This window comes from Corythoichthys intestinalis, chromosome 1 (assembly GCF_030265065.1).
Source record: "Corythoichthys intestinalis isolate RoL2023-P3 chromosome 1, ASM3026506v1, whole genome shotgun sequence".
In the NCBI taxonomy this organism is placed as follows: Eukaryota; Metazoa; Chordata; class Actinopteri; order Syngnathiformes; family Syngnathidae; genus Corythoichthys; species Corythoichthys intestinalis.
Window position 1 is genome coordinate 69,062,509 of NC_080395.1, and position 27,990 is coordinate 69,090,498.

General features: G+C 39.6%; 1 protein-coding gene across 5 annotated transcripts in view; it reads right to left on the reverse strand.

Annotated features, from left to right (window-relative positions):
* The window catches only part of LOC130916860 (multiple epidermal growth factor-like domains protein 11), a 345,443-nt gene that overhangs the window by 234,168 nt on the left and 83,285 nt on the right, over window positions 1-27,990 (reverse strand). For all 5 annotated transcript variants that reach the window (XM_057837918.1, XM_057837935.1, XM_057837926.1 and 2 more), the window contains exon 5: window positions 26,238-26,330. In XM_057837918.1, coding sequence (XP_057693901.1) covers window positions 26,238-26,330 — 93 coding nt within the window. The remainder of the gene's footprint in view (window positions 1-26,237; window positions 26,331-27,990) is intronic.

The window sequence follows — 27,990 nt, forward strand, 5'->3', positions numbered from 1 at the left end:
CAGTTTGTCAGTGTTGTCTCATGAAAAGATATACTTAAATATCTGCAGAAATGCGAGGGGTGTACTCACTTTTGTGATACACTGTACTTGTATAGTGCAGTTATCTACATGGTTACCATGCCCAAAGTGCTTTACATTAGCACATATTTACCCATTCACGCACACATCAATGGTGCTGCTGCCATGCAAGGCACTGCCAACCCATTGGGGGAAAATTATGGTTCAATGCCTTGCCCAAGGGGGCAGTCGTAGCCTAGAATCAAACCGCTGACCCTTTGGTCCTAGGACAACACAATCTAACAACTGCGCCACTGCTGCCCAAGTTCGAAATTCTGATGGTTAGTTTTTCTCAATTTTGAATATCTGATTTAAGAAAATCCGCGGATCACCTAGGGTGTGAAAGTTGAGCTCTGAAGTAGCGAGGGATTACAGCAGAGGGAGCACAGCACCGGATATACAATACATGATATAGTTTCATCCATCCATCCATTTTCAACACCGCTTTTCTTTGTCATGGTTGTGGAGTACTGGAGAGGCAGACACTCGAAGATCACACGCAGAGACAGACAACCATTCGCACTCACAAACACACCGCCACTGAGCGGGAATTGATCCCGTGCTTATATGTAGCATGGTAGCATCAATTCATTTTCCTAAAATTCCAATATCACGACGGTCTATGTTGAAGCTCTGAAAGACGCAAAAAAATATTTAATGATAATGACCATTTTTTCCGCTTTTCAACATTCCAAATTTTGACAGATTTGAAAATGTCTAATCCTGCAAAGGTCAGCATGAAATACACACACACACACACAAAAGTAGTGGACTGTATCATCACTATCGAGGTACTCGCTTCACGACTTTTCTTGGAATTGTTCCCCTCACTTTTTTGATCACTTTTCACACGCCCTTGCAGAACTTTTGCGAGGACATGCATGCTTATCTCGACAAGAAAGCCATGACTACAAAAGCAAAAGGTATCTCCGCCAATCTCATAATTAATTCTACCTGTGTTTGCTTGCTGCACTGCTCAGTTTAACTAAATCCATCCATGTTGAGTCCAGTCCAGTGTGACATCATTTGTGTTGTAAACTTCAACAAGTCATCTCAAGTCCTTGAACAGCAGTTTTCAGATATAAGTAGTTAGGTGAGCCCTGCTGCTGTTTTGTAATACAAAAAAGTCTTCTTGAAAGGCCTAACTGCAGACTATTCCCAGAGGTCTTTGTCTCCTATTTAGCCAACAGCAGCCTATCAGCTCAAACCAGCGGCTTAGCTCATTCTTTCCTACGGTGATTGCCTCAAGGAGCCGGAGACTTTGTTCCCCCTGATTCCCAGTGGAAGGATGACCTTCCCATCTCATTCAGGACTGCAGAGTCACCGCTTACGTACAAGTGGGGATTGAAAACTCATCTCTTCGAGAAACATGTCACGTCTTACTTGGGCCTACTTTTCCTCGTTTTCCTGCAGATCACACCTCCATCTTGTCTAACAGTGAACTTAACCTTTTAGACCCATATAAATTATTTACTTTGCACATCTCATGAACTCTCTGTTCCACAAGCTCAACTAGCTAACAGAAAGAAGGTGAGAACAGTCAAGAAACATGCCCTAATGTGTATTTTTCTTCTAATTGTGGGACTGCTGACATACAAAAGTTGACACGAAACCACTATGAATTTACACAACACGCTTACTCTTTTTGCTTATTAACTTTAGGTGACTTTTGAGACACAGCCAATGCTGCTTTTGCACTAATTGGACTGAAAATTGAACATTTTAGAACTGATGAACTATACTGAATTTGTTGCCCATTTTTTAAAATCTGATTTTTACCTTCTGAAAAAAGTATTTATATAAGATTTTATTGGCGCAAACGCACCAGTAAAAAGAGGGAGATTTTTGAGAGGCTTGTTTTAGAAACACTTTCTTGAACCTATTGTATTAAAAAATGCATGGATTAAAGTGAAAAAAAAAAAATCATTTGAAACAGTTTTTACCAAGTAATATTGTCGAGGTGGTATTCAAGGTGCTTCATTAAGTTAAGCTAAAGCTACCTATTTTCATTAATTGGACATTTATAATGAAGTTTTCAGTGTAAATGTAATTCAATAATAATACAATAGTTCAAGAACTTATGCACTCCAATGCTCGCCTTCAGCCTGAACTTGAAAGTTATTATCATGTTCGCTCCATTTCCTGACTCTTTGAGGTAGACAAGAGGCTTCCTTCATGACTCCTGAAACAGGCTTGCTTGATGTCTTGGTCCATTGTGGAAAAAAGGGCTGTTACCACCCGCGTCATTTTTGTCAATCAGTGAAAATGGGTAGCACAATAACAATTTATAAATGAAGCCACAATCTAGCACAGTCTGATACAGTGGTGTGAAAAAGTATTTGAACCTTTTGGAATTTTAAAATATTTCTGCATAAAATCACCATCAAATGTGATCTGATCTGATGTCAAAATCACACAGATGGAAAAACAGTGTCTGCTTTAACTAAAACCACCCAAACATTTATAGGTTTTTACTAAGGATAGCATACAAACAATTACAGTGGGGGGAAAAATAAGTAAGTGAACCCTCTAACTAAGGAGCCTTAAAGAGCAATCGAAACCAATTTTTACCAAACAATTTAAGTCAGGTGTATGCCCAATCACCGATGAGTGGTTTAAAGCTGCCCCGCCAACTATAAAACACACATCTGGTAAGAATTGTCTTGGTGAGAAGCATTGTCTAATGTGCATCATGGCTCGGTCAAAAGAGCTGTCTTAAGACTTGCGCGCAAGGATTCTTGATATGTATAAAGCTGGGAAAGAAAAACCATCAAAACCATCTCTAAAAGTCAGTCAGAGAAGTTGTCTACAATTGGAGAGATTTTAACACTGTTGCTTCTCTCCCAAGGAGTGGCCATCCATCAAAGATGATCCTTAAGAGTTCAGCGAAGAATACTCAGAGAGGTAAAAAAGAACCCTAGAGTGTCTGCTCAAGACTTACAGAAATCACTGGCACAGTCCAGTATCACTATGCACACATCAATTATACTGTATGTAAAACTATGGCCAAGAATAATGTTCATGGAAGGACTCCACAGAGGAAGGCACGGCTGTCTGAAAAAAACATTGTTGCTCATTTAATGTTCGCAAAAAGGCACTTGGACACTCAACAGAAGTTTTGGCAAAATATTTTGTGGACTGATGAAACCCAAGTTGAATTGTTTGGGGATAACACACAACGTCATGTGTGTAGGAAAAATGGAACAGCTCACCAACATCAACACCTGACCCCCACTGTGAAGCATTAAGGAGGGAGCATCATGATTTGGGACTGTTTTGCTACCTCAGGGCCTGGACAACTTGCAAATAATTTATGGAAGATGAATTCAAAGGTTTATCAAGATGTTTTGCAAGAAAACCTGATGCCGCCTGTCAGACAGTTGAAGCTAAAAACAGGATAAATGCTACAACAAGACAATGATCCAAAACAAAGAAGTAAATCAACTTCAGAATAGCTCCAGAAAAACAAAATACACGTTCTTGAGTGGCCAAGTCAAAGTCCAGACTTGAACCCCATTGAGATGCTGTGGCATGACCTAAAGACAGCGATTCATGCCAGACATCCCAGGAATCTGACTGAACTACAGCAGTTTTGTAGAGAAGAATGGGCCAAGATTAGTCCTGATCGATGTGCCAGACTGGTCTGCAGCTACAGGAAGCTCTGGTTGAAGTTATTGCTGCCAAAGGTGGGCACAAAATATTAAATATGATGGTTCACTTACTTATTTTTCCCCCTTCTGTAATTGTTTGCACACTATCCTCATTAAAATATGAAAACCTATACATGTTTGGGTGGTTTTAGTTAAAGCAGTTTTTTCATCTGTGTGATTTTGACAAAGATCAGATCACATTTGAGGGTGAATTTATGCAGAAATGTGAGAAATTCCAAAAGGTTCAGATTTTCATACCACTATAAGTGATCATGAGCAAACTGCATGTCCACACTGATTTCTTTCCAATTGAATAGCTTAACCTTGTTAGTTTATATTACTACAGCCGAATTAATGAAGAAAAATTTGAAGGTAAAACCTAGCAAAGGGCTGTAACAGAACAACAAATATAATATGCAAACAAAAAAACAATTGATAAGACAGGATTCAGGACCCTATCATGCATTACTTCCGTCACTACGACGGAGAACTTTAAAATATGCATCTGCGACGTCACACAATCCTGATGAAGATGAACAGACTGTTATCAAGTGCTAGTCATAGCTATTAACCAAACACACTCATACCAAGGCACAATTTGCCGTGTTTAATCATCCTACCATGAATGTTTTTGGGATATGGGAAGAAACCAAAATACCTGGAGAAACCCCATGAGGAGAAAAAATGTAAACTCTACACAGGACAGCCAGACCACGGCATTGAGCCCTTGATCTCAGAACTGCGAGGTGGACGTGCCAACCACTCTACCACTGTGCCACCATTTGTGCACTAAACTGGATTTAAATACTGACTTTAAAGCACTTATTCCATTGACTACATTTTTTAAAGGTGTCTTAGATACTGAGGTTTTTTTCAAAAAACAATATCAGGGAAGGAAATTATAACACGTGTGCCTACACGGAACAGGTCATTCACAGCTCTGACGTTTGATATGCAATACTGTGCATTTAAAGATATAACAAGACAATCCACGAAGTTTTTTTTTTTTTTTTTTTTAAATATCTTTAGGATAGGCTGCAGTGTGTGTATGTGAAGGAAAGCAATCAATCAGAGGATGTAGAGACAGACAGCCTTTCACATTTACTTTCAGTGAATTGAACATATGTTGACCTTGCAAAGTCAGCCGAATGAACAGCTACACCAGGGGTATTCAACGTAAACTTAAAAAGTCCCAGTTGCAATAAATTCTTGTGATATTTACCGAGTAAGGCTAGGTTCATACCGCAGGTCTTACTGCACAAATCAGATTTTTTCATATTTTTCTGATTGGAGTGAGGCATTAACTTGACGGTCTGAATGGGACAAGTCGCATAAAAGTGGAACATTTCAAATCCAATCTAGGTCACTTCCGTATGTGGTTGAAATCTGATCTGGTCCACATTTTTCCAGAATGTAGCTGCGGTCTGAAATGTCAATTCTCCCATTTTGGAATTCATGCAGGCATTACGTCAGCAAAGAGCGAGGGAGGCACGGAGGATGGCAGCGATGGAGCTGTGCGTTAGCGCCTTGCCTGAACTCGGTTTTTAGGCAGGAGGCCGGCGTAACCACAGTCAGAAGAAAAACAGAGAATAATAAAAAAGGATATCCCTGAGAATGCTCGGTTTTCTTTCTGTGGGCCAAATGAGCAATATTTCAGTTTTGCTTAAATGGCCGAAAGTCAGGGCAAACTGACCGTGTGTACGTGCATATTGCACACACGGTGCGTGCATCCATCAATCCATATAAATTTTGAACATAGGACTAAATGGGGATTATCTATGTCTGTTATTCATGTCCTCTTTTTAGAAATCCAAATATCTGCACCAGAATATGGGATGGCAACCCAAAATGTTGAAAGAGCTATATTGGACCAAAAAAACAAAAAACAAATATGCCTGAATCTGCAAAAAAATTAAAGCCTTATATAAAATCCTTATAATTAAGGCAACACATGTTGGATGTATCTATATTCACGTACTATTAAAATTAGTATGTTGGCTACTAATACATAATAATATTTCTTGATTAAATGCTTACTTTCCCTGCAGTGCATCCTATAGAGAACGATGCACCACGTGACTACTCTGTTGTATGATGCCACCTCAAGTTTAACTTAATGACCATATTAATGAATTAGAATCATGTTTGTCCTCCTAGAGCAATGGCTCTTAACCTTGCTAAACGTACCGAACCCTCCAACTTCCACATGTGAATTCACCGAACCCTTCGGAATTAGATAATAAAACTTTTTTTTTTTTTCAAATTCAAAACCAATATATCTAAGATAGCAAGCTAATACTTTAGTAAATTCCCATTCAAAATTCTTCTCACTTTGACAACATGTTTGATAAACAGGTCAAAATTTGAGGCCACGCTGCTCATTGGTCTGTTGTATTCCCTCATACCAAACACGAGTCAACCTTCCACTGAGCAAACCAGTTCAAACACCCATTAGATCGAGGACTAGCAGTTAAAGAAATAGATTAAGCCTGTAAATTGGGAGCAAACCAGTCCAAAACCTGGTCTAAAAAGCCACTTTGCCTAGATTTAATTAGTGTACGAAAATAGGGCTCTCGTTTCTTTCCCTTCACCGAACCCCTGGGGTTCGATCGAACCCTTGTTTAGAACCACTGTCCAAGAAAAAACATATTAAAACAAAATATATATTTGCCTACCCCATCATTTTCCATTTTCCAACATTTTTGAAAGAGCTCCAGGGCGCTACTAAGGCAGCACTAAAGAGTCATTTGTTTTGATGCTTCTTCACAGGCGCGTCAGTTGGCTCAGTGCGTGTCGGACTCCGAGTTAGTGCGCATGCGTAATACATTAATGGGCTCAATGGAGAAAGGCAGTCTGAACGGGTACGCCAAAAACACAGACATGAAGAAAAATCGGAATTGTGTATCAAGACCTTCGGTCTGAACCTAGCCTAAGTAACCCTGCCATTAATATCCAAATTTGTTTGTCATCAATACATCAGACTCATCAGATTGCTCCTACATGGGCCTTTGTAAGTAGAGTACCTAAGTGGATTAAGGACTAGCTGTGTAAATGAATCAGCTCTTTCGATTCAAATGCCTGGCTTTACCAAAATTTCATTTTGCCTGGGCAGATCATGTGGCAGCTGCTGGTGTACTAACCCTAACCCTAACGCTAACACAATGGAGAGAAACAGCTATGTGCGTTGATGGCTTGGTCTACCATGCAGTCTGTGCTTCACCGCCTTGTATGGTATCTGTAACACTCTGCAGCTCCCTTTCAGTGGCCTCACTGAGTTCATTGAGTCAAGAACACAGAAAGTCTTGCATTACAGGAAACCTGGGACTCGAAGATGGGCTCGGCTTGCCTGGTACACCAGACTCACCGCTGTTCCAGCTATAGAGTCTGGCGACAATTCGGCGGATCAAATTCCCAGGGCGAACTAAGCCACAGCAAACAGACAGTGGAGTGGACCAATCAGCGACGGGCGGCCGTGCAGTTGATAAGGCGACAAGAAACTCTAGCGCGAGTGAATAAACATACGAAGAGCGGAGAACGGAAAAGTTTATTCAACATGGCTAGCGCGAGACAGACTGCTGGTTTTAACGACTCGATGTGCTTTTGGTCATTTAAAACTGAATTTACCGTGGATTTGGACATATTCTCTGCTCTCCCGTTTGCCATCTGTGTTGTTGCGGAGACGACTTCCGACGCGCAAGAGTGACCTAGCTCGTTAAGAACACGTCACGCAAATAAACGAATCTGATTGCACGGATGATTTCGTTCTGGCTCGAGAGGCCAATAAGGAGATAGGTCCAAGACTCTTCTCACAGTGTTCGAAAAATCTAGGGAGAATAGTCTGGCGGTGCCAGGCAAGGTATTGACAGGCATGAAAGTGGAGAGCAGACAAAGTTCTCTTGGTAGCTGATTCCCGGCTCCGTCACTGGTGGGGACCATTGCCAAAAGGTGATTAAGACTTATCTACTTCCAGAGAAAAAGCGTGGACAAGGCCAACGGAAAAACTATATGCGCTTCATCTAGGAGGAAGTGCAGTCAGGCTTGAAGAATGAAGAAATTGCAAGAAAGATGGTGGGAACGGGGCAGCAAGAAGCCTGGAGTAAATGGGAAAAATGTCCCCTGTCTCTGGAAGAAACCCTCAGCAGCTACTCAAAAGCCCTAGAAAACGAGTGATACTGATGGCGTTTATGGGCTACAGACAGTCACTGACAACACAGCCATCAAGAACACCAAGGCCAGCCACAAGCTAAAATCCCTCAGGTTCCACAGAGTCCAAGAGAAGCTTGATACACACCTGCGGGCTAGATCGATCGATCGATCGATCGATCGATCGATCGATCGATCGATCGATCCATCCATCCATCCATCCATCCATCCATCCATCCATCCATCCATCCATCCATCCATCCATCCATCCATCCATCCCTTAACTTCTATTAATTTCCATCATATATTATTTTTCCTGTTTTCCGGCAATTCCATGTTTGGCGTGAGCATTCTTGTGCTTGAAACAATGAACTCAAATACAATAACAACAATAATATGCAAACTTGCAAATGTGCAAACTACTAAAGTATCTCTGAATTAATCTTACTTGCACTAGAATATGGATTGTATAGCTTTGCTGGGATTTTTTTTTCTTCCTCCCTTCGACGGGGGCGGACATGTTTTTCCTCCCTGCTGCTGCCTGCTGTTATCTTCGTCTTCGTCAGTCAGTCCGTCTGCTTTTTTTTTTTTTTTGTATTTCCTCTGTGGATCAACCGCGCTGGTCTCTCATACAAAAATGGGTCTGATTAGTTAGATCTTTTTTAGTTGGATTAGATTTTTTTTTCAACAAGACATGGTGCACCAGGTGAACCGTCTTGCCCGGACGGCACCTTCGCCGCTGGTTACGTGAATGATTCATGGGATCACTGGAACAGCTTGTCTTACTGTCCTGTCCATGGAAGATATCGAGGATATTTGGCTATTTGGCGTGACGGTTGTGGGGTTCCTTTTGCTTGGCTTAGGAGGTGCCCTGCTCAACCAGAAAGTTTCCAAGACAGCAGCTTTTAAGGAAATCAACAAATTGACCATGGATCAAACTGTGCGATTCAAGGCATTGTAAGATAGCGTCAAGGCGCGGACGAGAACTGGCTCTGTGGACTCACGATTTGGTCCGAGGAAAGATGGAGAAAAGTGGATGCTATCTTGCACCAGGTGACGGGACTGTCGGGGCAGGTGACTGAACTGTCGTGACAGACCGCGACTATTGGCAATGACTTATGGGACCAGATATCTCGCTATTGCCATGAGGAGCGTGAATTTGACTGAAGACCAACAGTATTTGGACATATTAAAATACTTATTCAGCTTAATTTGATTATAATTTTCCATTCCTTTCCCGAACACCCTTATCTTTCCCCACCCCTCCCTTCTCCTGGGGAGAGCCGCCCAGATGGCCATATCTTTTGTCCGTGATCTCTTTCCAAGGCCGGTCGCAAGGCTATGCGGCTCTTATTTTGTCTACAGACACGTACAAATACTGATACACTTACGCACACACACACAACCCCCCCCCTCCAGCCATGACTGGTAGTTCTCCTTTTTTTTCCGTACAAAAAATCCCTGCACGTGACCTGTGCGTCGTGTCATACCCATGTTATGTTGTATGATATATGTGTGTCTACTTGTAACGTGTTCTGTAATTTCTGAAGAAGAGAGAGAAGTGGCGGCACGGAACAAAGTCTGCAATGGCAATGCTCACTCATCGAACTGAATTTCGTTGCATCTGTTGTCATCTTGTGAGAGCTGGTGTCAATGACAAATCTCTGAATCTGAATCTAAGTTTCAAAATGTAAAGTTAATGCCTCTTCCATCTAACTATAAAACAATAAAAAGAAAAACGCATGAAATGATAGGAGGATCTAAGCAAATAGTCAAACTTGATTGCTAGATCAAGAAACCCACACAGGGAACAGGCTAAAAAACAGAAGCTGCTGAGACACAGCGGTGCATCTGGGTGATTATGTACAGTTGAGCTGTCAATGAGAGATAACAACAGAAATGCGTGTCAGCGCTAACTACAGCTGTTGGAAAGCTGAAAGCAGCTTTGTATTGTTACACACCTTAACAGGCTTTCCACAACATGGATGCCAACAGGAGAGGTGTGATGAATGCAAGACGTTCTTTTGAAGGACTGGAATACACTAGCATAGCAACGATAAAATGTGATGTGCTTATAAATGATATTAGAATGGAGTCTATGAGGAATCAGACACCCTAAGTTTGAACATTTTTGTTGTGAAAAATAATTTATGACAAGTTTTGTGATTTAAACAGACTAAGATTCAAACCAGTAAGTTTGTAAGTAAGTTGACGACATTTGCTATGTTTTTCATTAGGGCTGAACCATATTGAAAAAAACTTGCAATTTTATGGGGCTTTGCAATGTATTGGGATATACGTATATTGCGATATTGAAACTAAAACTTTCACCAGGCCTGAATAGCTCTGTTTGGGAAGACTTTGGTTGACTACAATGAACACATTGTATTCATTAGAGATGTCCCGAGTCGATTACATGATCGGAAATCGGGCCGATCGCACCTTTTTTCAGAGGATCGAATCAGGTGAAAAGGGTCGGGTTTTTCATTCATTGATCCATTCATTTTTCATGCCGCTTTTCCTCGTAAGGGTCGCAGAGGTGCTGGAGCCTATCCTAGCTAACTACAGGCAGTAGGTGGGGTACACCCTGAATTGGTTGCCAGTAAGCCTGAACGATATATCGTTTAAAGATCGCCATCGCGACGTGCGCGATAGTCCCAACGCAAGGATTTGCGATAGTTTTTTTTTTTTTTTTAATCCACATACGCCTTGCTTTCTGCTCTGCGCACAGCCTCACACCCTTCCTCTCCCAGCTCTTTGAGCCTCACAGTCACTGCAGCATTATTAAAGTTAACAATGCTGGTTGTCTCTGATCTTGCTAAAGAAGCGGACTTCACAGCGCAGCAATGTGTCAATCATCGTTTAACTTGTTAAACAGTTTCTGCAAAGAAGCCGCACTGGAATGTGTGTGTGTGTGTGTGTGCGTGTGTGCGTGCGTGTGTGTGTGGAGACGTTCGAGACATATAAAATAAATGCCAGAAGTGATCATGAGGAGTTTGTCTTTTCTACATGTCACTCCAAGAGTCACAGCTAAGGTAGATAAACAGAAGCATTTAATAAAGCTAAGCATTTTTCTACTACAGTACTTTATTCTTGTTGAAAAATGATTTGGTTGGACAGTTATGTTTAAAGCTGATCATAATTATTGCATTTGAAGTGCTTAAAAGCCATTTATTAATATATATATATATATATATATATATATATATATATATATATATATATACAGTGCCTTGCAAAAGTATTCGGCCCCCTTGAATCTTGCAACCTTTCGCCACATTTCAGGCTTCAAACATAAAGATATGAAATTTAATTTTTTTGTCAAGAATCAACAACAAGTGGGACACAATCGTGAAGTGGAACAACATTTATTGGATAATTTAAACTTTTTTAACAAATAAAAAACTGAAAAGTGGGGCGTGCAATATTATTCGGCCCCTTTACTTTCAGTGCAGCAAACTCACTCCAGAAGTTCAGTGAGGATCTCTGAATGATCCAATGTTGTCCTAAATGACCGATGATGATAAATAGAATCCACCTGTGTGTAATCAAGTCTCCGTATAAATGCACCTGCTCTGTGATAGTCTCAGGGTTCTGTTTAAAGTGCAGAGAGCATTATGAAAACCAAGGAACACACCAGGCAGGTCCGAGATACTGTTGTGGAGAAGTTTAAAGCCGGTTTGGATACAAAAAGATTTCCCAAGCTTTAAACATCTCAAGGAGCACTGTGCAAGCCATCATATTGAAATGGAAGGAGCATCAGACCACTGCAAATCTACCAAGACCCGGCCGTCCTTCCAAACTGTGTGTTTGGCGTAAAAGCAACACAGCTCATCACCCTGAACACACCATCCCCACTGTCAAACATGGTGGTGGCAGCATCATGGTTTGGGCCTGCTTTTCTTCAGCAGGGACAGGGAAGATGGTTAAAATTGACAGGAAGATGGATGCAGCCAAATACAGGAACATTCTGGAAGAAAACCTGTTGGTATCTGCACAAGACCTGAGACTGGGACGGAGATTTATCTTCCAACAGGACAATGATCCAAAACATAAAGCCAATTCTACAATGGAATGGTTCAAAAATAAACGTATCCAGGTGTTAGAATGGCCAAGTCAAAGTCCAGACCTGAATCCAATCGAGAATCTGTGGAAAGAGCTGAAGACTGCTGTTCACAAACACTCTCCATCCAACCTCACTGAGCTCGAGCTGTTTTGCAAGGAAGAATGGGCAAGAATGTCAGTCTCTCGATGTGCAAAACTGATAGAAACCTACCCCAAGCGACTTGCAACTGTAATTGGAGCAAAAGGTGGCGCTACAAAGTATTAACGCAAGGGGGCCGAATAATATTGCACGCCCCACTTTTCAGTTTTTTATTTGTTAAAAAAGTTGACAAAAAATTAAAATTTTATATCTTTATGTTTGAAGCCTGAAATGTGGCGAAAAGTTGCAAGGTTCAAGGGGGCCGAATACTTTTGCAAGGCACTGTGTATATATATATATATATATATATATATATATATATATATATATACATACATATATATATATATACATATATATATATATATATATCTTATATGTATCTCTTTCCAATGCTAAATCTGAATAAATACATTGAGCACACACACAAAAAAAAGAAACGGTTTTCACTTATCGCGGAGGGTTCTGTTCCCCATTAACCGTGAAAAACGAGGGATCACTGTACACTGTGGTCATGATGAGTCATCCAAAGTCTTTCCAAACAGCTATTCAAGTCATCTAGTCAAATTTTCTTTAAAAAAAAAAAAAAATATATATATATTTCTTTTAATATCGCAATATAATATCGCAATATATCGCAAACCCCCCAAAAATCGCAACAACAGTTTTTTCCAAAATCATTCAGGCCGAGTTGCCAGCCAGGGCACAGGATTGGGTTTTTAATAAAAAAAAAAAATTATTTTTTTTTCTGCTTCATGCTCATACAGCCTCTCGCCCTGAAAAGCGGCGCGACCACTCTTTTTCTTGGTCATCAGCGCAGCTGGCGTTAGGAACTGTACTTAAAGTTAATGAAGATTGACAGGTTTGTAACTCTTATCTGGCCAGAGACGCATCAGTAGCTCAACAATAAAATGCACAAATGTGTTTTTAATTATTGTTAAGCTTGGTACACAGTCTGAAGGGTGCTGTGGCAACTCATCCATTGTGTAAGTAGGAGGCTATTCTCGGCAGCGTGAGCGTCAAAGTAAAAAAAAAAAAAAAAAACTGCTTTTTTTTCTGGTATTGGATCGGGACTCTATATCGGCAGATTCTAAAAATCAGGTGACTTGGACTTGGACTCGGGTGCAAAAATATCCGATCGGGAAATCCCTGGCATTATATAATATGTATATATATATAAAGGGTGACCCAAAAAAAGTTTACACTCAGTTGACTGCTTGTTTAAAAGCCATTGAAACATATCTAAATAGGTTGTCATGCTTAAGTGATTCATTAAGGTCACTCAATGCAGCTGGTAATCTCTCGTCTCTACAATTCCTGTGCTTCTGCTGAAAATGAAGAAAACTTTAGCTGTACCTGAATTGCTGCGTGCCGGTCTGACACCTACTGAGATTGCAGCAAATCTGAGAATATCCAGATGTGCAGTCTACAAAGTTAAAAAGAAGCTGAAAGATACTGGAACAGCCTCACGAAAACCTGGGTCTGGAAGTGCCCGATCTGTGGGGACCAAAAAGTTGATTGACAAGGTGATATGTGGCCACCCAGAGTCCAGATCTCAATCCCCTGGGTTATAGCATATGGGCAACTGTGGAGGACAGTGTCTGTACGAAGCCACAAACTTCTGTGGCAGCCTTGGAGAGGTCCATTGTTAGATCTTGGGAAAAGATGACAGCATCCTACATAAAGAAGACCTGTCAAGCGTTCCGTAGGCGCCTGGAGGCTGTTGTGACACTTAAGGGAGGACACATTGAAAAATAGAGTGTACTGTACATGTTCTTTACAATAATGTATAATTTGTGATTAAATTCTAATTCTAAACTGAATAAATATGGCATTTAAGTTGTATTATGGCAGTGTAAACTTTTTTTTGGGGTCACCCTGTGTATATATATATATATATATATATATATATATATATATATATATATATATATATATATATATATATATATGTATTGTATTATACTGGTATAATATAATACTGTTTAATCCAAGCTAAAGGAATCTGTGAATGATGAAGATTGGTGTATATAAAAGAGATACAGGAAGCCATGTCTCTGCACAATTGTTTTTAAGACAAAAAACCCCAAAACTTTACATAAAAAAAAAAAGGGGGGGGGGGAATCGCACATCGCACATCCTGTGGTGGGACAATTGCGCATGTTCACATTGCGATGTTCAACAATATACTGTGCAGGCCTAGTGTCCATGTTCTCCAATTATAGTACAGAACTGTGTGTGAACTGCTTCCACTGCAAGTTTTCATTGTATTGACATGTGCCTGGTTTTTGCCACACTCTGGACCAGTGGTTCTTAATCTTAAATTTCAAATGCCTATTCACCGAACCCTTCACAATTAGATAATAATAATAAAAAAAAAAATTTCAACATCAGAACCAATTATTTTATGCATACACTAATCTCTGTGTCAATTACTGGTTTCTACATCACAGAGCTGATTTGTGTACACTCCACCCCTCCTAATCATTTAGCTTATAGACTCCCCCACCCCCCTCCCCTTCTTTCCCTGTTCAACAGGCCCCCCGCATAGTGTCAACCAGAAATACAGTGGTACCTCGACATTCGATCGCTTCGACACACAATTTTTTCGACATCCTACGTAAGATATGACTCGCCATTTGTTTCTACATCCGACGAAATGCTCGAAATACGACGATTTATGACAACGTCACTATTTCAGTGTTTTCCTGCAAGACGGACACACAGCAGATTTTCTTGTGAGAGAAATCAACATGGATTCCAAGAATATTAAAGCAGGTGGTGAAAAAAGGAAAAAAAGTGAGGCTTAGCAATGGAAAAATATGAGCGTGGGGTGGGCGTCCGTGAACTGCTTGATAATACTCCTTCGACCTCCGTTTGCCAGTCTTTATAAGTTAAGGTGACAACCATCGCCAAAGAGATCGGCAGCTTCGTCATGTTTTTAATCACTTATTTCAGAACTTTTGCAAAACAGACGCCAACTGCCAGCCACAAAAGGACGTTAAAAGTAACTCAACTGAACTCTCTCACTCTGCCGTCAGTCCCGGGGGGTGCGTTCAGGTACACCACACAAAAAAACTCCTACATAAGAACCCGATTTGTTACATTATTACAGGTATTACAGGTATTATTATTATTATTATTATTATTATTATTATTATTATATCATTATTACTATTATTATATTATTATTCCAATTTTTATTCATAATGTATTTGTTTTGCTCTTTGTAATTGCTATTTGCAATGGTAACAGCACTATTGGGCTGTGGAACGAATTAATGGAATTATAATATATTCTTATGGGGAAATCCTGCTCGACATACGACCATTTCGACTTACAAACTAGGTCCTGGAATGAATTAACTTCGTATTGTTGGATTATATTTCCATTTATTCACATGATCATATGTGGACATTGCATTCTCCATCATAAGACAAGCTCTTTGTCCTTTTTTCAGTGTATGCCATTGAATAGTTGCACATCAGGAAAATATTTGCTGGTGCTAGCAAGATGGGGGAAGGGAGAGAACCTCCCGAATTAGAAGGGAGGAAAAAGGTTAAGCACCGGGAGGCTTGGAAGCACTTTCTTTTTCCCGGTACCGGATGTCATGTCTTTTCTGTTTGCCTGTCTTTAAGTGTAAATTCTTTATTCTTCTTTATTCCTGAATTCTGTGTCACCATCTCCTGTTCGTTATAAGAATAAAACAACCTGTAACAAGGAAAAATCGACTCTTTTCCTTCTGTATGTAGAGGTACCACTGTACATCTAGCTGACGATAGCACCAACATATTCATAGTTAGTGTAGGCGTTCAATGTATTTCTTGTTGTTGTTTGTGTTTCCTTCCTTTCTTTTCTTGTGTTTCATTTCTTTTCTTCTGTTCCCCCATAACCTCTTCTTGTTCGCTGCTTTGTCATAATAAACGAGGTATGTTGAATGATCATAATGGGGGTATGTCATACTGTCAGTGTGAAACATTAAAACTGTTCAGACCATCCGGACACTTAGACTTCCATTGTCAGTGTCAAACAGCGGAACAGGACAGGTTTACCGGGAAAAAAAAAAAAAATTCTGTGTCGTATATCCTCAAAAGGGTCGTGTGGTGCTGGAACCCATCACAGGTAACTTTGGGAAGTAGGTGGCATGCCAATCACTGGGAACAGGCACCAATGCGATGTAAAAAAAAAAAAAAAAAAAAAAAAAATTCACACATAAACATTAGTCTGAAACATTTACTGCAAATGATTTTGCCTTTGGCTGTTGCTTCTTACCATAGAAATGCTACTGATATAATTAATTTTTATATTATATATGTATATATATTATTTCATATTATTTATTTTTGAACCGTAGTCTGTTTATGTTGTATCTACCATTGTCATTCTACCATCATTCTTGCATCACGCACTATTTTCATGGCGTAAAATGGCGTAAAATGTGTCATAATGTTTTAATGCCATCACATTTACTCCTGCATGTTTTGAATTTGGTTGGCTGTGTCCTTGAAGGCTGCCCTGCAGGTTTGCTGTACTTCCTCATACAAAGTGTGTGTCAATTTTCCACTGAGCAAACCAGTTTGCTCCCCTGTCAGATACAGGACTAAAAGTTAAAGGAAACTGAATCAAGCCTCTGGATTGGGTGCAAACCTGTCCAAAACGTGGGCTAAACTTCATCTTGTGTGCAAATAGGGCCCAGCATGTCTTTACATTCACTAAACCCTTTAGATTTACTCACCATACCTGTGGGGTTCGGTCAAACCCAGGTTAAGAACCACTGCTCTGGACTCTGCTTCTGGAGCCAGAACGAGCCATGCAATGAAACAGAAGACAGTGAAATACTAGCATTCATGTAGGGCGGAATGGTTTAGTGGTAGAGTCGTAGTTCTGCATTCCCAAGGTTGTGGGTTCAACCCCTTTGCCCTGGTGACCCTGTCTAAGTGTCCTTAAGAGCCCTGAGGTTGTCTGGAACCGGTCTGCAGGGTGAGGCAGCATTGAGTCGTTATGCCCCTCACCTCTGGAACAACGCCTGAAGTGTGATCACACCATAAGCTTATTCATAACTGCCCATATAGTTCAAAATTCACATTATATGAATTTAGCTTTTTATCAGTGATTTGGTTTTATTTCTGTTTCATGTTTAAATTGTTTATTTTAACTGTCTCAATGAATTTGCTTATGTATCATTTTATTTGAATTACATTGTGTTGAATTGTATTCTACAAATAAATTTGTCTTGCCTTAAGCTACAGTGTATCACAAAAGTGAGTACATCCCTTGCATTTCTGCAGATATTTCAGTATATCTTTTCATGGGACAGCACTGAACAAATGACACTTTGACACAATCAAAATTAGTCTGTATGCAACTTATATAATAGAATTAATTTATTCTCCCCTCAAAATATAGCCATTAATATCTAAACCCCTGGCAACAAAAGTGAGTACACCCCTTAGAAACTACTTACATCCCTAAATGTCCAGATTGAGTACTGCTTGTCATTTTGCCTCCAAAATGTCATGTGACTCATTACAGGAGTGCTGTCAGCATTGCTGCAGAGTTTGAAAAGGTGGGGGTCAGCCTGTTAGTGCTCAGATCATACGCCACACTTTACATCAAATTGGCTGTCACCCCATGAGGAAGCCTCTTCTGAAGACGGTACACAAGAAAGCTTGCCCATCTCATCAGACCATAGGACATGGTTCCAGTAATCCATGTGCTTTGTTGACATGTCTTGAGCAAACTGTTTGCAGGCTTTTTTGTGTCACGTCTTCAGAAGAGGCTTCCTCCTGGGGTGACAGCCATGCACACCAATTTAATGTAGAGTGTGGCGTATGGTCTGAGCACTAACAGGCTGACCCCCACCTCTTCAATCTCTGCAGCAATGCTAACAGCACTCCTGTAACGAGTCACATGACATTTTGTAGGCAAAATGACAAGCAGTACTCAATTTGGACATTTAGGGATGTAGTATCTAAGGGGTGTACTCACTTTTGTTGCCAGGGGTTTAGATATCAATGGCTATATTTTGAGGGGAAAATAAATTAATTCTATTATATAATCTGCACACGACTACTTTTCATTGTGTCAAAGTGTCATTTGTTCAGTATTGTCCCATGAAAAGGTACACTTAAATATCCGCAGAAATGCGAGAGTACTCACTTTTGTGATACACTGTAAATACTGAACCCTTGCTCCTGATGCAGTATTATCAATAGGCTGAATGTGGAAATACTGTCAAAGCACTTTGAGTATCTTGACGGTAGAAAAGTGCTTTGCAAGTTAATGCCAAATGCCTACCCACTGGTCCTCATTATAATCAAAACAAGACTTTGTATACAAAGGACAGAACGAGTTTCTACTTTTGCTCAGTTCAGTCATTTAAATTACAATGCTTAAAGTATGTATCTCTTTAGTGACAGACAAAAAGGATGAAATTTTTTTTTTTTTAAAAAGGCAAACGCAAATGAAAAATTTCAAGGATTATCCTGTTACAACGAGACTACTATGATTTTTGATATCTAATCCCATCTTGTGCTTGTGAAGAATTTTGACTGAAGTTACGACATATATCATTTGTTCCACTGCTTAAATTATCTCAACTACGAAACCAACTGTTTGCAGTCTCTGAAAGTGGATCAGTAATTAACAGTGAGTGCATTTGGCTTGAAAAAGGCAAATTGATAAAAAGCACATCTCTGACCCTTTTACCAGCTTGTGCTTGTGTTTTTGTTTGCCCAGCAACCACTCACTTGATGCCAATGTTCTGCTCATAACACTTTGAAATGTCAGAACTAATTAGATGCACATAATTCTCCAAACAATTCAGATTGATTTAAAAAACAACAAGAAGATCCATGTGTCACTCTTAGTAATTGTGAATATATTCGTAAAATATCACAAAAATGCAATAAGTCCATATACCTGTAATCAGGGGTGAAAGTGGGCCGGAACGTTCCGGAACGCAAGATTCGGGGCCGGAACAGGGGAGAACGGTGCTTTGATTCTGAAAATATGACGGCAACTGTCAAAACCGTATGTTACAAAAAAAATCTGCCAGGCTGCCTGACAGGCATCTCATCTCCAAGAAGAAAACAATCTACCAATGTCAGATTTATATTCACAAGTGTTAACAACAAGCATAATGAAGTGCTTGTGCAGCATAATCCGTTTCCACGGATATTTATTATTTATTTATTTCACGGACAGCACAGAGCTCTCCCCAGCTGCAGCAGTTACAGTATCGGAGCCTGACGAGTCGCGTTGATGTGCTCATTCGCGCAGCAACCCACTAAGTTGTCCGTTCAATTGGCTTGTTTAGCTTTTTATCAATGTTTTGGTTTTATTTCTGTTTCATGTTTAAATTGTTGCTTTTCAAAAAGTCTCGTTTTCGTCAACGATAATGACAAAAATGAAAAGATTTCTCAACTCACACTTTTTTTTCATGACGACGAGATGATGACGAGCTAAAAACATACAAAAACATAACGAGGCGAATGCCAGCTTTTGTCTGATGGGATGAGAAAGGGATGAAAAAAAGGACTGTGCTGAGTGAGCATCTAACACTGAATGTAACTCGTAGAGTTAGCATAGCATTTGCGTTTGCGTTAGCAATAGGATTAATGCTGACCATAGACTTCATAACCTATTGACATGACACGGGAAACGGGGCCGATTCGTAGTGGGTCCATTTTCAAAAAGTTGAAATTTACCAAACCAAAGCTGCTACTGACCTGAAACCAAAACAGGCACTTATCTTAGCCATATATGCGTCTCCATGAGCAGCTGCATCAAAAAATTCAAAGTCGTTCCCTTATAAAATCCCGATTAATTATTTTTTATGTAAGTATAACACAACCTAAAATTTTAAAAATTTATGGCTATAAAAAATTTTACACTAGATGCACAAAAATCACCAAATGCAGAGATAATCATATTTTCAGGATCAATAGCAGTATTTAACATATCATATACATCATATACATATCAAGTTTTTGACCAAAATAGCAACTTTTTTTTTTTTTTTTTTTTAACAGCTAATAAATTCCTCAATTTAACATCAGAAACTTAATACTTGAGGAAAACATGCAGAATCAATCATATATAATATGTAAATAGATTCTCATGGGGTTTCGTCAACAAAAACTAGACGAAGACAAATACATTTTGAAATGACTAAAATATAACAAAGACTAATTAAGTCCAACAGAATAAGACTGACGAAAATGAAAAAGGCTGCCAAAAAACAAAAACTGGCTGAAGCCTGATATATGATCAGTATACTGTTGATAGTTAGCTCTGATGGGTTCAAATGCACATATTTTCTGGAACAGCAAAAAAAAAAAAAAAAAAAAAAAAAAAAAAAAAAAAAAGCTTGGTGAATTGATGCGATAAAAAAAGGGCAATGCAACAGTGTCACGCGTGCATTTTGGACTAATTTTTCTTCATTCGTGTCAAGCTACTTATTTCCTTACAATTTAAAAAAAAAGTCAATGTTGCCTGATTTTCAAAATATATTCTATTTCACTGTGCATAATGTTAGTCATTTGTGTTTATTTTTATGAATGTACGTTACTAATGTCTTTATTATTTAAAAAAAAAAAAAAAAAGTAAATGTTAACATCTTCAATTTTAACGTAAATCCTATGTTCTTAAATCAAACCTACAACCTCTTGGTTAGGGAATGACTACACTGCCACTGAGCCCCGCCAGATGTGAGGAAATGAGGAAAAAATAAAAATGAGGAGATGGGGTCAGTGTTACTGCTGTTTTTGTTATGTACTGTTATTTTGCAAATCATTGAAAAAATATAATTTTGAATGAAAATCAGTTTCTCATGTATAAGGTTGCACATCGTTTGAAATAGAACGATTCCAGTTCTGATTCTGCTTCCACCTTTTGAGTCCTGTTCCGAACGAAAGCAAGGTAAAAAAATTGCATAGTTTATATTAATGTCTTAACTTCTTGATGATTTTTAAAAAATTATATAACTTCTCACACGGCTATTTTTAACTTGCATAAAAATATCAGTCTTTGAACTTGAATGTGACACTTCCACAGGAGTGCACTTTCATAAAAGATGTTCATTTTTCAAAAGCTCATGGAGAAAAAATTTACACATATTCTTTTGTCATGCATGTACCTTAGGTGGGAGCTACGACGAAGCATTAGTTTAAATTGATTATACTATTGATTATAATTTAAAGTAGATGAGGAAAAATAATAAGGTTTTCTTATTTGTAAAACCAATTCTGTTGTTTTTACAGACACATGCAATGTTTATGTTGTGACAATACAAGTTAGGCCAGTTAGTGGCGCTGTAGGAGTGTGTATGTATAATGTGTAGAAGAAGAGTAGCTAGGTTCATTCCGCAGGTCTTAATGGACAAATCCAATTTTTTTGTCATATCTGTTTTTTTGGCATGCCCGTTCAGACTGCCTTTGTCCATTGAGACCATTCAAGTATTACGCAGGCGCACTAATTCGCAGTCCGACATGCGCAGAGCAAGACAACCCGCATGCGCAGAAGCATAAAAAACAAATAACTACATATGCTGGCTATCATCTGTCATTCCAGGGAGATCATATTTTGATTTCCAAAAAGAGGACACAAATAACAGACATAAATAATCCACGTTTAGGCTTACATTCAAAGTTTATATTGATCGATAGCATGCACGCACTGTCCGTGCATGTCACACACACATACGGGCAGTTTTCCCCGACCCCCGGCCGTGTAAACAATCTTGAAATATTGCTCGAATAGAGCTGAGAGAAAACCGATCATTCACAGGCTTATCCTCAACCCATTTTGACCCTTCCCAAAAAGCCGTGTTCAAGGCAAGCCAGGCGCTAACGCACAGCTGCACCGCTACAGTAGCGCACCGTCTCTTTCGCTCTTTGATGACGTAATTGCTGCATAAATTCCGATTTGGGAGAATTGACAGTTTAGACTGCCGTGACATTCTGGAAAAATGGGGCCCAGATCGGATTTAAACTACATACGAAAGTGACCCAAATCGGATTTGAAACGGTCCACTTCCATGCCACTTGTCCCGTTCAAACCGTGAAGTTAATGCCTCACTTGAGTCGGAAAAACACGATAAAATCGGATTCGTGCATTAAGACCTGCAGCACGAACCTAGCCTATGTGCTCACCGCTACAAGTTCTTTAAAAAAGTAATGGAATGCTTCATATGGCTGCTTCTTCCTAAACAAGCAACACAACAGATTCTACTGCTTTAAGATGGCGGCTCTTTACTAATGCCGGCAAGTCTGTCTTTTTGCATCTAGTTTATCTATACATGTGCTAACGCCACTGAGTCTGTCATTTCACATCTAGTTCCATATCATGTGATATCAACCGGAGCCTGACGTAATAATACGACTTATTCTTGTACTAATCCATCCATCCATCATCTACTGCTTAATCCGGGGTCAGGTCGCGGGGACAGCAGAACACAGACGTAATTTGTTGTTTTACTTACCTGGTTCTGACAGTGCAGCGTGTCAAATACACAGCACTCAGCTATGCACTTGGCACTCGGCACTTGTATTCCATGAAGCCGGAGGTGTTTAATGATATTGGTCGAGCAGCCACCTTTGCATGATATAGTTGCATTGCAAATGTTGCACTGAGCTGACTGGTCATTTTTTGTGTACAGTTTAGCTAAACTTATGAGCGCCGCCGCACCGTGTCCGTGGTTGTAATCAAGGTACAATGCACAAACACACGCTTCATGTGGCTTCTTCTTCGTGGTTTTCGGCAGCAATTTTTTTCCCACTCGGCGGTCAGGAAATCCAAACATGGAATCGAAAATTAAAATTTGAACGTTTCCGGGAGCATCGGAGTGTTAGTCCCGTTTCCCATCGATGCTCAATGCCCAACCCTACTCATGTATGCCTTGTGACAGTGTGTGTAATGCAGTCCCCTAATGCATGTGTAAAACCTTTTTTGTTGTTTATGTGTGTATGTGTTACGTGTGAAAAAAAAAAAGTACCTGAAAGGCTGAAATTGGGAAGGTTGCTTTTAAACGGCTTTTCAGTGTTGTCTAAAATTTCAGAACATACCTACTAACAGCCGGAAGTCATTCACTGCAGGGGGTGCTGAGGTTTTGGTCCAAATCTGTCATGCTCGCACATTTTCTCCATACACAGGGAACCTGCGGGGGCTTAAAATGTCTAAAAAAAAAAAAAGGCTTATATCCAGTAATTTGAATTTAAGGCCTCAAAGTGTCTAAAATTCTCCTAAAAACTCTTAAAAACAATTTTGAAAGGTCTTCAAAATTTACTGACGTTACTTTACTACTTCACTACTACTACTACTACTACCACTACTACACGTAGTACTTTGTGTTCATTTGTATCACAGTGTGAAAGAGCTAGGAATAAATTCATGTTCCAATTTTCCCCTCAAATCTTTTGTATGTTTTTTGCAGGCATCGATGTGAAATGGGTCTTAAATTTTATTCATTACGGCCTTAAAAGAGTCTTGAAAAGTCTTAAATTTGGCTTGTGGAACCCTGCAGAGACCCTGCATACAAGGCATTCACAATGGCAGTACACACGAATACTGGATAGTTTACATACTACTTACATACACTACAAGTGTTCTATTTCACCTACAGTGTGTGTTGGAGTTTTTGTAATGAAAATAAAAGCGCCCGTATATATCATAATGCAATTTTCCAGCAGCTAAACGACACAATGAGACACATGCACATTTTAAAACAAAAAAGGTCCAATAAGCGCAGTTTAGCGCCCCTATTTTCACAAATTCAACCAGACCCGGTAACAAGCAAAGTGTCAGGCGGTGACCATGTTATTAAAAAAAATAATAATAATAATGATAATGTTTCAACATATACAGTGGGGCAAATAAGTATTTAGTCAACCACTAGTTGTGCAAGTTTTCCCACTTGAAAATATTAGAGGGGCCTATAATTGTCAACATGGTTAAACCTCGACCATGAGAGACAGAATGTGGGGAAAAAAAAAAATCACATTGTTTGATTTTTAAATAACTTATTTTCAAATTATGGTGGAAAATAAGTATTTGGTCAATACCAAAAGTTCATCTCAATACTTTGTTATGTACCCTTTGTTGGCAATAACGGAGGCCAAACGTTTTCTGTAACTCTTCACAAGCTTTTCACACACTGTTGCTGGTATTTTGGCCCATTCCTCCATTCAGATCTCCTCTGGAGCATTGATGTTTTGGGGATGTCGTTGAGCAACACAAACTTTCAACTCCCTTCGCAGATTTTCTATGGGGTTGAGACTGGCTAGGCCACTTCAGGACCTTGAAATGCTTCTTACGAAGCCACTCCTTTGTTGCCCTGGCTGTGTGTTTGGGATCATTGTCATGCTGAAAGACCCAACAATCTCTCATCTTCAATGCCCTTGCTGATGGAAGGAGATTTTCACTCAAAATCTCTCGATACATGGCCCCATTCATTCTTTCCTTTACACAGATCAGTCATCCTGGCCCCTTTGCAGAAAAACAGCCCCAAAGCATGATGTTTCCACCCCCATGCTTCACAGTGGGTGTGGTGCAATTCAGTATTCTTTTCCCTCCAAACACGAGAACCTGTGTTTCTACCAAAAAGTTCTATTTTGGTTTCGTCTGACCATAACAAATTCTCCCAGTTCTCTTCTGGATCATCCAAATGCTCTCTAGCCAACCACAGATGGGCCTGGACGTGTACTTTCTTCAGCAGGGGGACACGTCTGGCAGTGCAGGATTTGAGTCCCTGGCGGCGCAGTGTGTTACTGATAGTAGCCTTTGTTACTGTGGTCCCAGCTCTCCGTAGGTCATTCAGTAGGTCCCCCCGTGTGGTTCTTGGATTTTTGCTCCCCGTTCTTGTTATCATTTTGATGCCGCGGGGTGAGGAGGGAGTTGAAAGTCCATGTTGCCCAACGACAGCCCCAAAACATCACTGCTCTAGAGGAGATCTGCATGGAGGAACGGCCAAAATACCAGCAACAGTGTGTGAAAAGCTTGTGAAGAGTTACATAAAACGTTTGGTCTCCGTTATTGCCAACAAAGGGTACATAGCAAAGTATTGAGATGAACTTTTGGTACAGACCAAATACTTATTTTCCACCATGATTTGCAAATAAATTCTTTAAAAATGAAACAATGTGATTTTCTGTTGTTTTTTTTTTTTTCCACATTCTGTCTCTCATGGTTGAGGTTTACCCATGTTGACAATTACAGACCTGTAATATTTTCAAGTGGGAGAACTTACACAATTAGTGGTTGACTAAAGACTTATTTGCCGTATATATTATATATTTAATCCCCAAAGTTGAATGCACTAGTGTTTCAACTATTTATCAATATTAATCTACAAAAAACATTTTTTTCTCCCCACCACCAGGAGTTGTTGCAGCACCCTCAGCACCACACTTCTCGCGCCACTGCCTACTAAACAATTGTCATACAGACGTCCAAAACAAATAAAATAATGGATATGAGAGTCACCCAGACCTAAATCACACAAATTTCTTTTTCAAGTCGATACTTCATCTTTTTCTTTTGCTCAGTCTGCAAGTGGTGGCAAATTTACCTAACCCTTGTTTTAGACATGCCTCAGTCTCATGACCCCCAGGCAGCAATAAAGCAAGGTAAACAATGTGGTGGCTGTGTGACTGATGATGTGTCAACACGGCCATACACATACAGGGTGCAGTGAAGGCTATGAGACACTCAGCAGAGTGTGGAGAAAATAATGAGACTTGATAAGACAATGAAAAGCAGCAGATGATTTTTCTTTTAAAGCATGGACTTTTTACATTCATCTTACATACAGCGTGTCAAAATCTCAGTCCAAAGTTATAGCCATGTTATCCCTCGACCAATTTGCTCCCTATCCAAAATATTTTTGGGTCTAAAAACTGTTTGGTACTTTCCCTGAATAATTCATTAGGATTATCTTACCGTGCGAAAGCCTATTCAGTATGTGCTCTCACCACACGAAGATTAATTTATTAGGGTCATTTTTTCCAGATGTATTTATTCATTTTACTTTGGATTTCATTACCTGAAATGGTTAAGAATCAAATCACTGGCATGCACATTATTGCTGTTATGAGATGAAGCAATTAGACTTACTTCCCCTCATTCAAGGACTGTGCACTTTTGCATTCAAAAGTACGCAATGCAAATGAAATAATTAAACTCACCGCTAGAGCAGTCCAGTCCTCCCCAGCCAGGCTCACATTGGCAGGTGTCAGGTGCAACGCACCGACCGTGGGCACACTGTTCAGTACACAAGGCTGAAATTTAAAACAAAAAAAAAGAAACAAAGAATAGGAAGACGTTAATACCAATCAGTCAACGGCATAGGTTTGGTCTCAACAATGTAAGGGACAATATAACAGCATAACTTGCATGTACACTTTTAGCTGGGAACGTGCTATTAATAAGACCAAAGTAGGAATGTCCCGATCGGATATTTTTCACCCGAGTCTGAGTCACCTGATTCTGAGTCTGATTTTGAGTCCAATCCGATACTGAAAAAAGTGTTGTTCAAAAGGTTTTAAGCATGGTAGTGTCCCACTGATTTTTTTAAAACAATAATAAAGTAGAAAAACACTTGTCCTTATTAAATGCTTCATTGAGTGAGTCCACTCAAATTCGCTCACACTGCTGCGAACACTTGCCACAGCACATTACCACTAGTGTTTAACAAGCTAAACGATGATTGAAACAGTCGCCGCCTTTGAAAGTAGCGCTCCCATGCTTCTCTGACAAGATCAAAGCTTCACTGCCTGTCAATCATTGTTAATTTTAGCAAGCAAACTCTTAACTGCATCGGTGGTGACCAAGAAAAGCAGCAGGAGAGTGTGACGCTGTACGTGCATGAAACGGAAAAACATAAATACAGTGGTACCTCAACATACGATCGCTTTGACACACCATCTTTTCGACATCCGACGTAAAATTTGACACGCCATTTGTTTCTACATCCGACGAAATGTTCGAAATACGACGATTAACGACAGCCTCGCAATTTCATTGTTTTCCCGCAAAACTGACGCATGGCGGATTTTCATCCGAGAGAAATCAACATGGGTTTCAATAATGTTAAAGCAGATGGTGAAAAAAAAGAATAAAAGGTGAGGGTTACTATTGAAATGAAGATGGAATGATAGAAAAATATGAGCTTGGGGTGCACGTCCATGAACTGCTTGACAATACTCCAACTACCTCTGTTCGCCAGTCTTTATAAGTTAAGGTGACAATTATTATTCTGGTACCATCGCCAAAGAGTTGCCAGCTTCGTAATTTTTTTAATCATTTATTTCAGAACTCAACACAACACAACTGATAGCAACAACAGAACGTGAAAAGAGTCAACTGCACCGTCTCCCTCTGCCGTCAATCCCGCGGTGCGTTCAGGTACACCACGCATAATACACCCGGCACATTAGAACCCGATTTGTTACATTATTACAGGTATTATTATTATAATTACGATTTTTATTCATAATGCTTTTTTTTTTGCTCTTTGTAATTGCTTTTTGCAATAGTAACAGCAATATTTGTTAAGGATTTTGTAAAATAGCGGTGGGCTGGTGTGACTAGAAGAATGGGCACCACTGCAGATAGTCTGGTTAGAACAATAATGATGCATGTCCCAAATTAATCAAAACAAAACTTTCTCTTCTCTTTCTATGAGAATGTAGATCTTAGCTCTTTGGTAGCCAAAATATGCCTAATCAGAAAAACGATAAATTGCAATTTTGGGATCCAAAACACGTAACATGCAAACAATCTGGCATTTTTAACATAGTGTAGGTTTTCGGGCTGTGTAACGATTTAATGGAATTATAATGTATTCTTATAAGAATCCTGCTCGACATACGACCATTTCAACTTCCAAACAAGGTTTTGGTACGAATTAACTTCGCATGTATAGGTACGACTGTATAT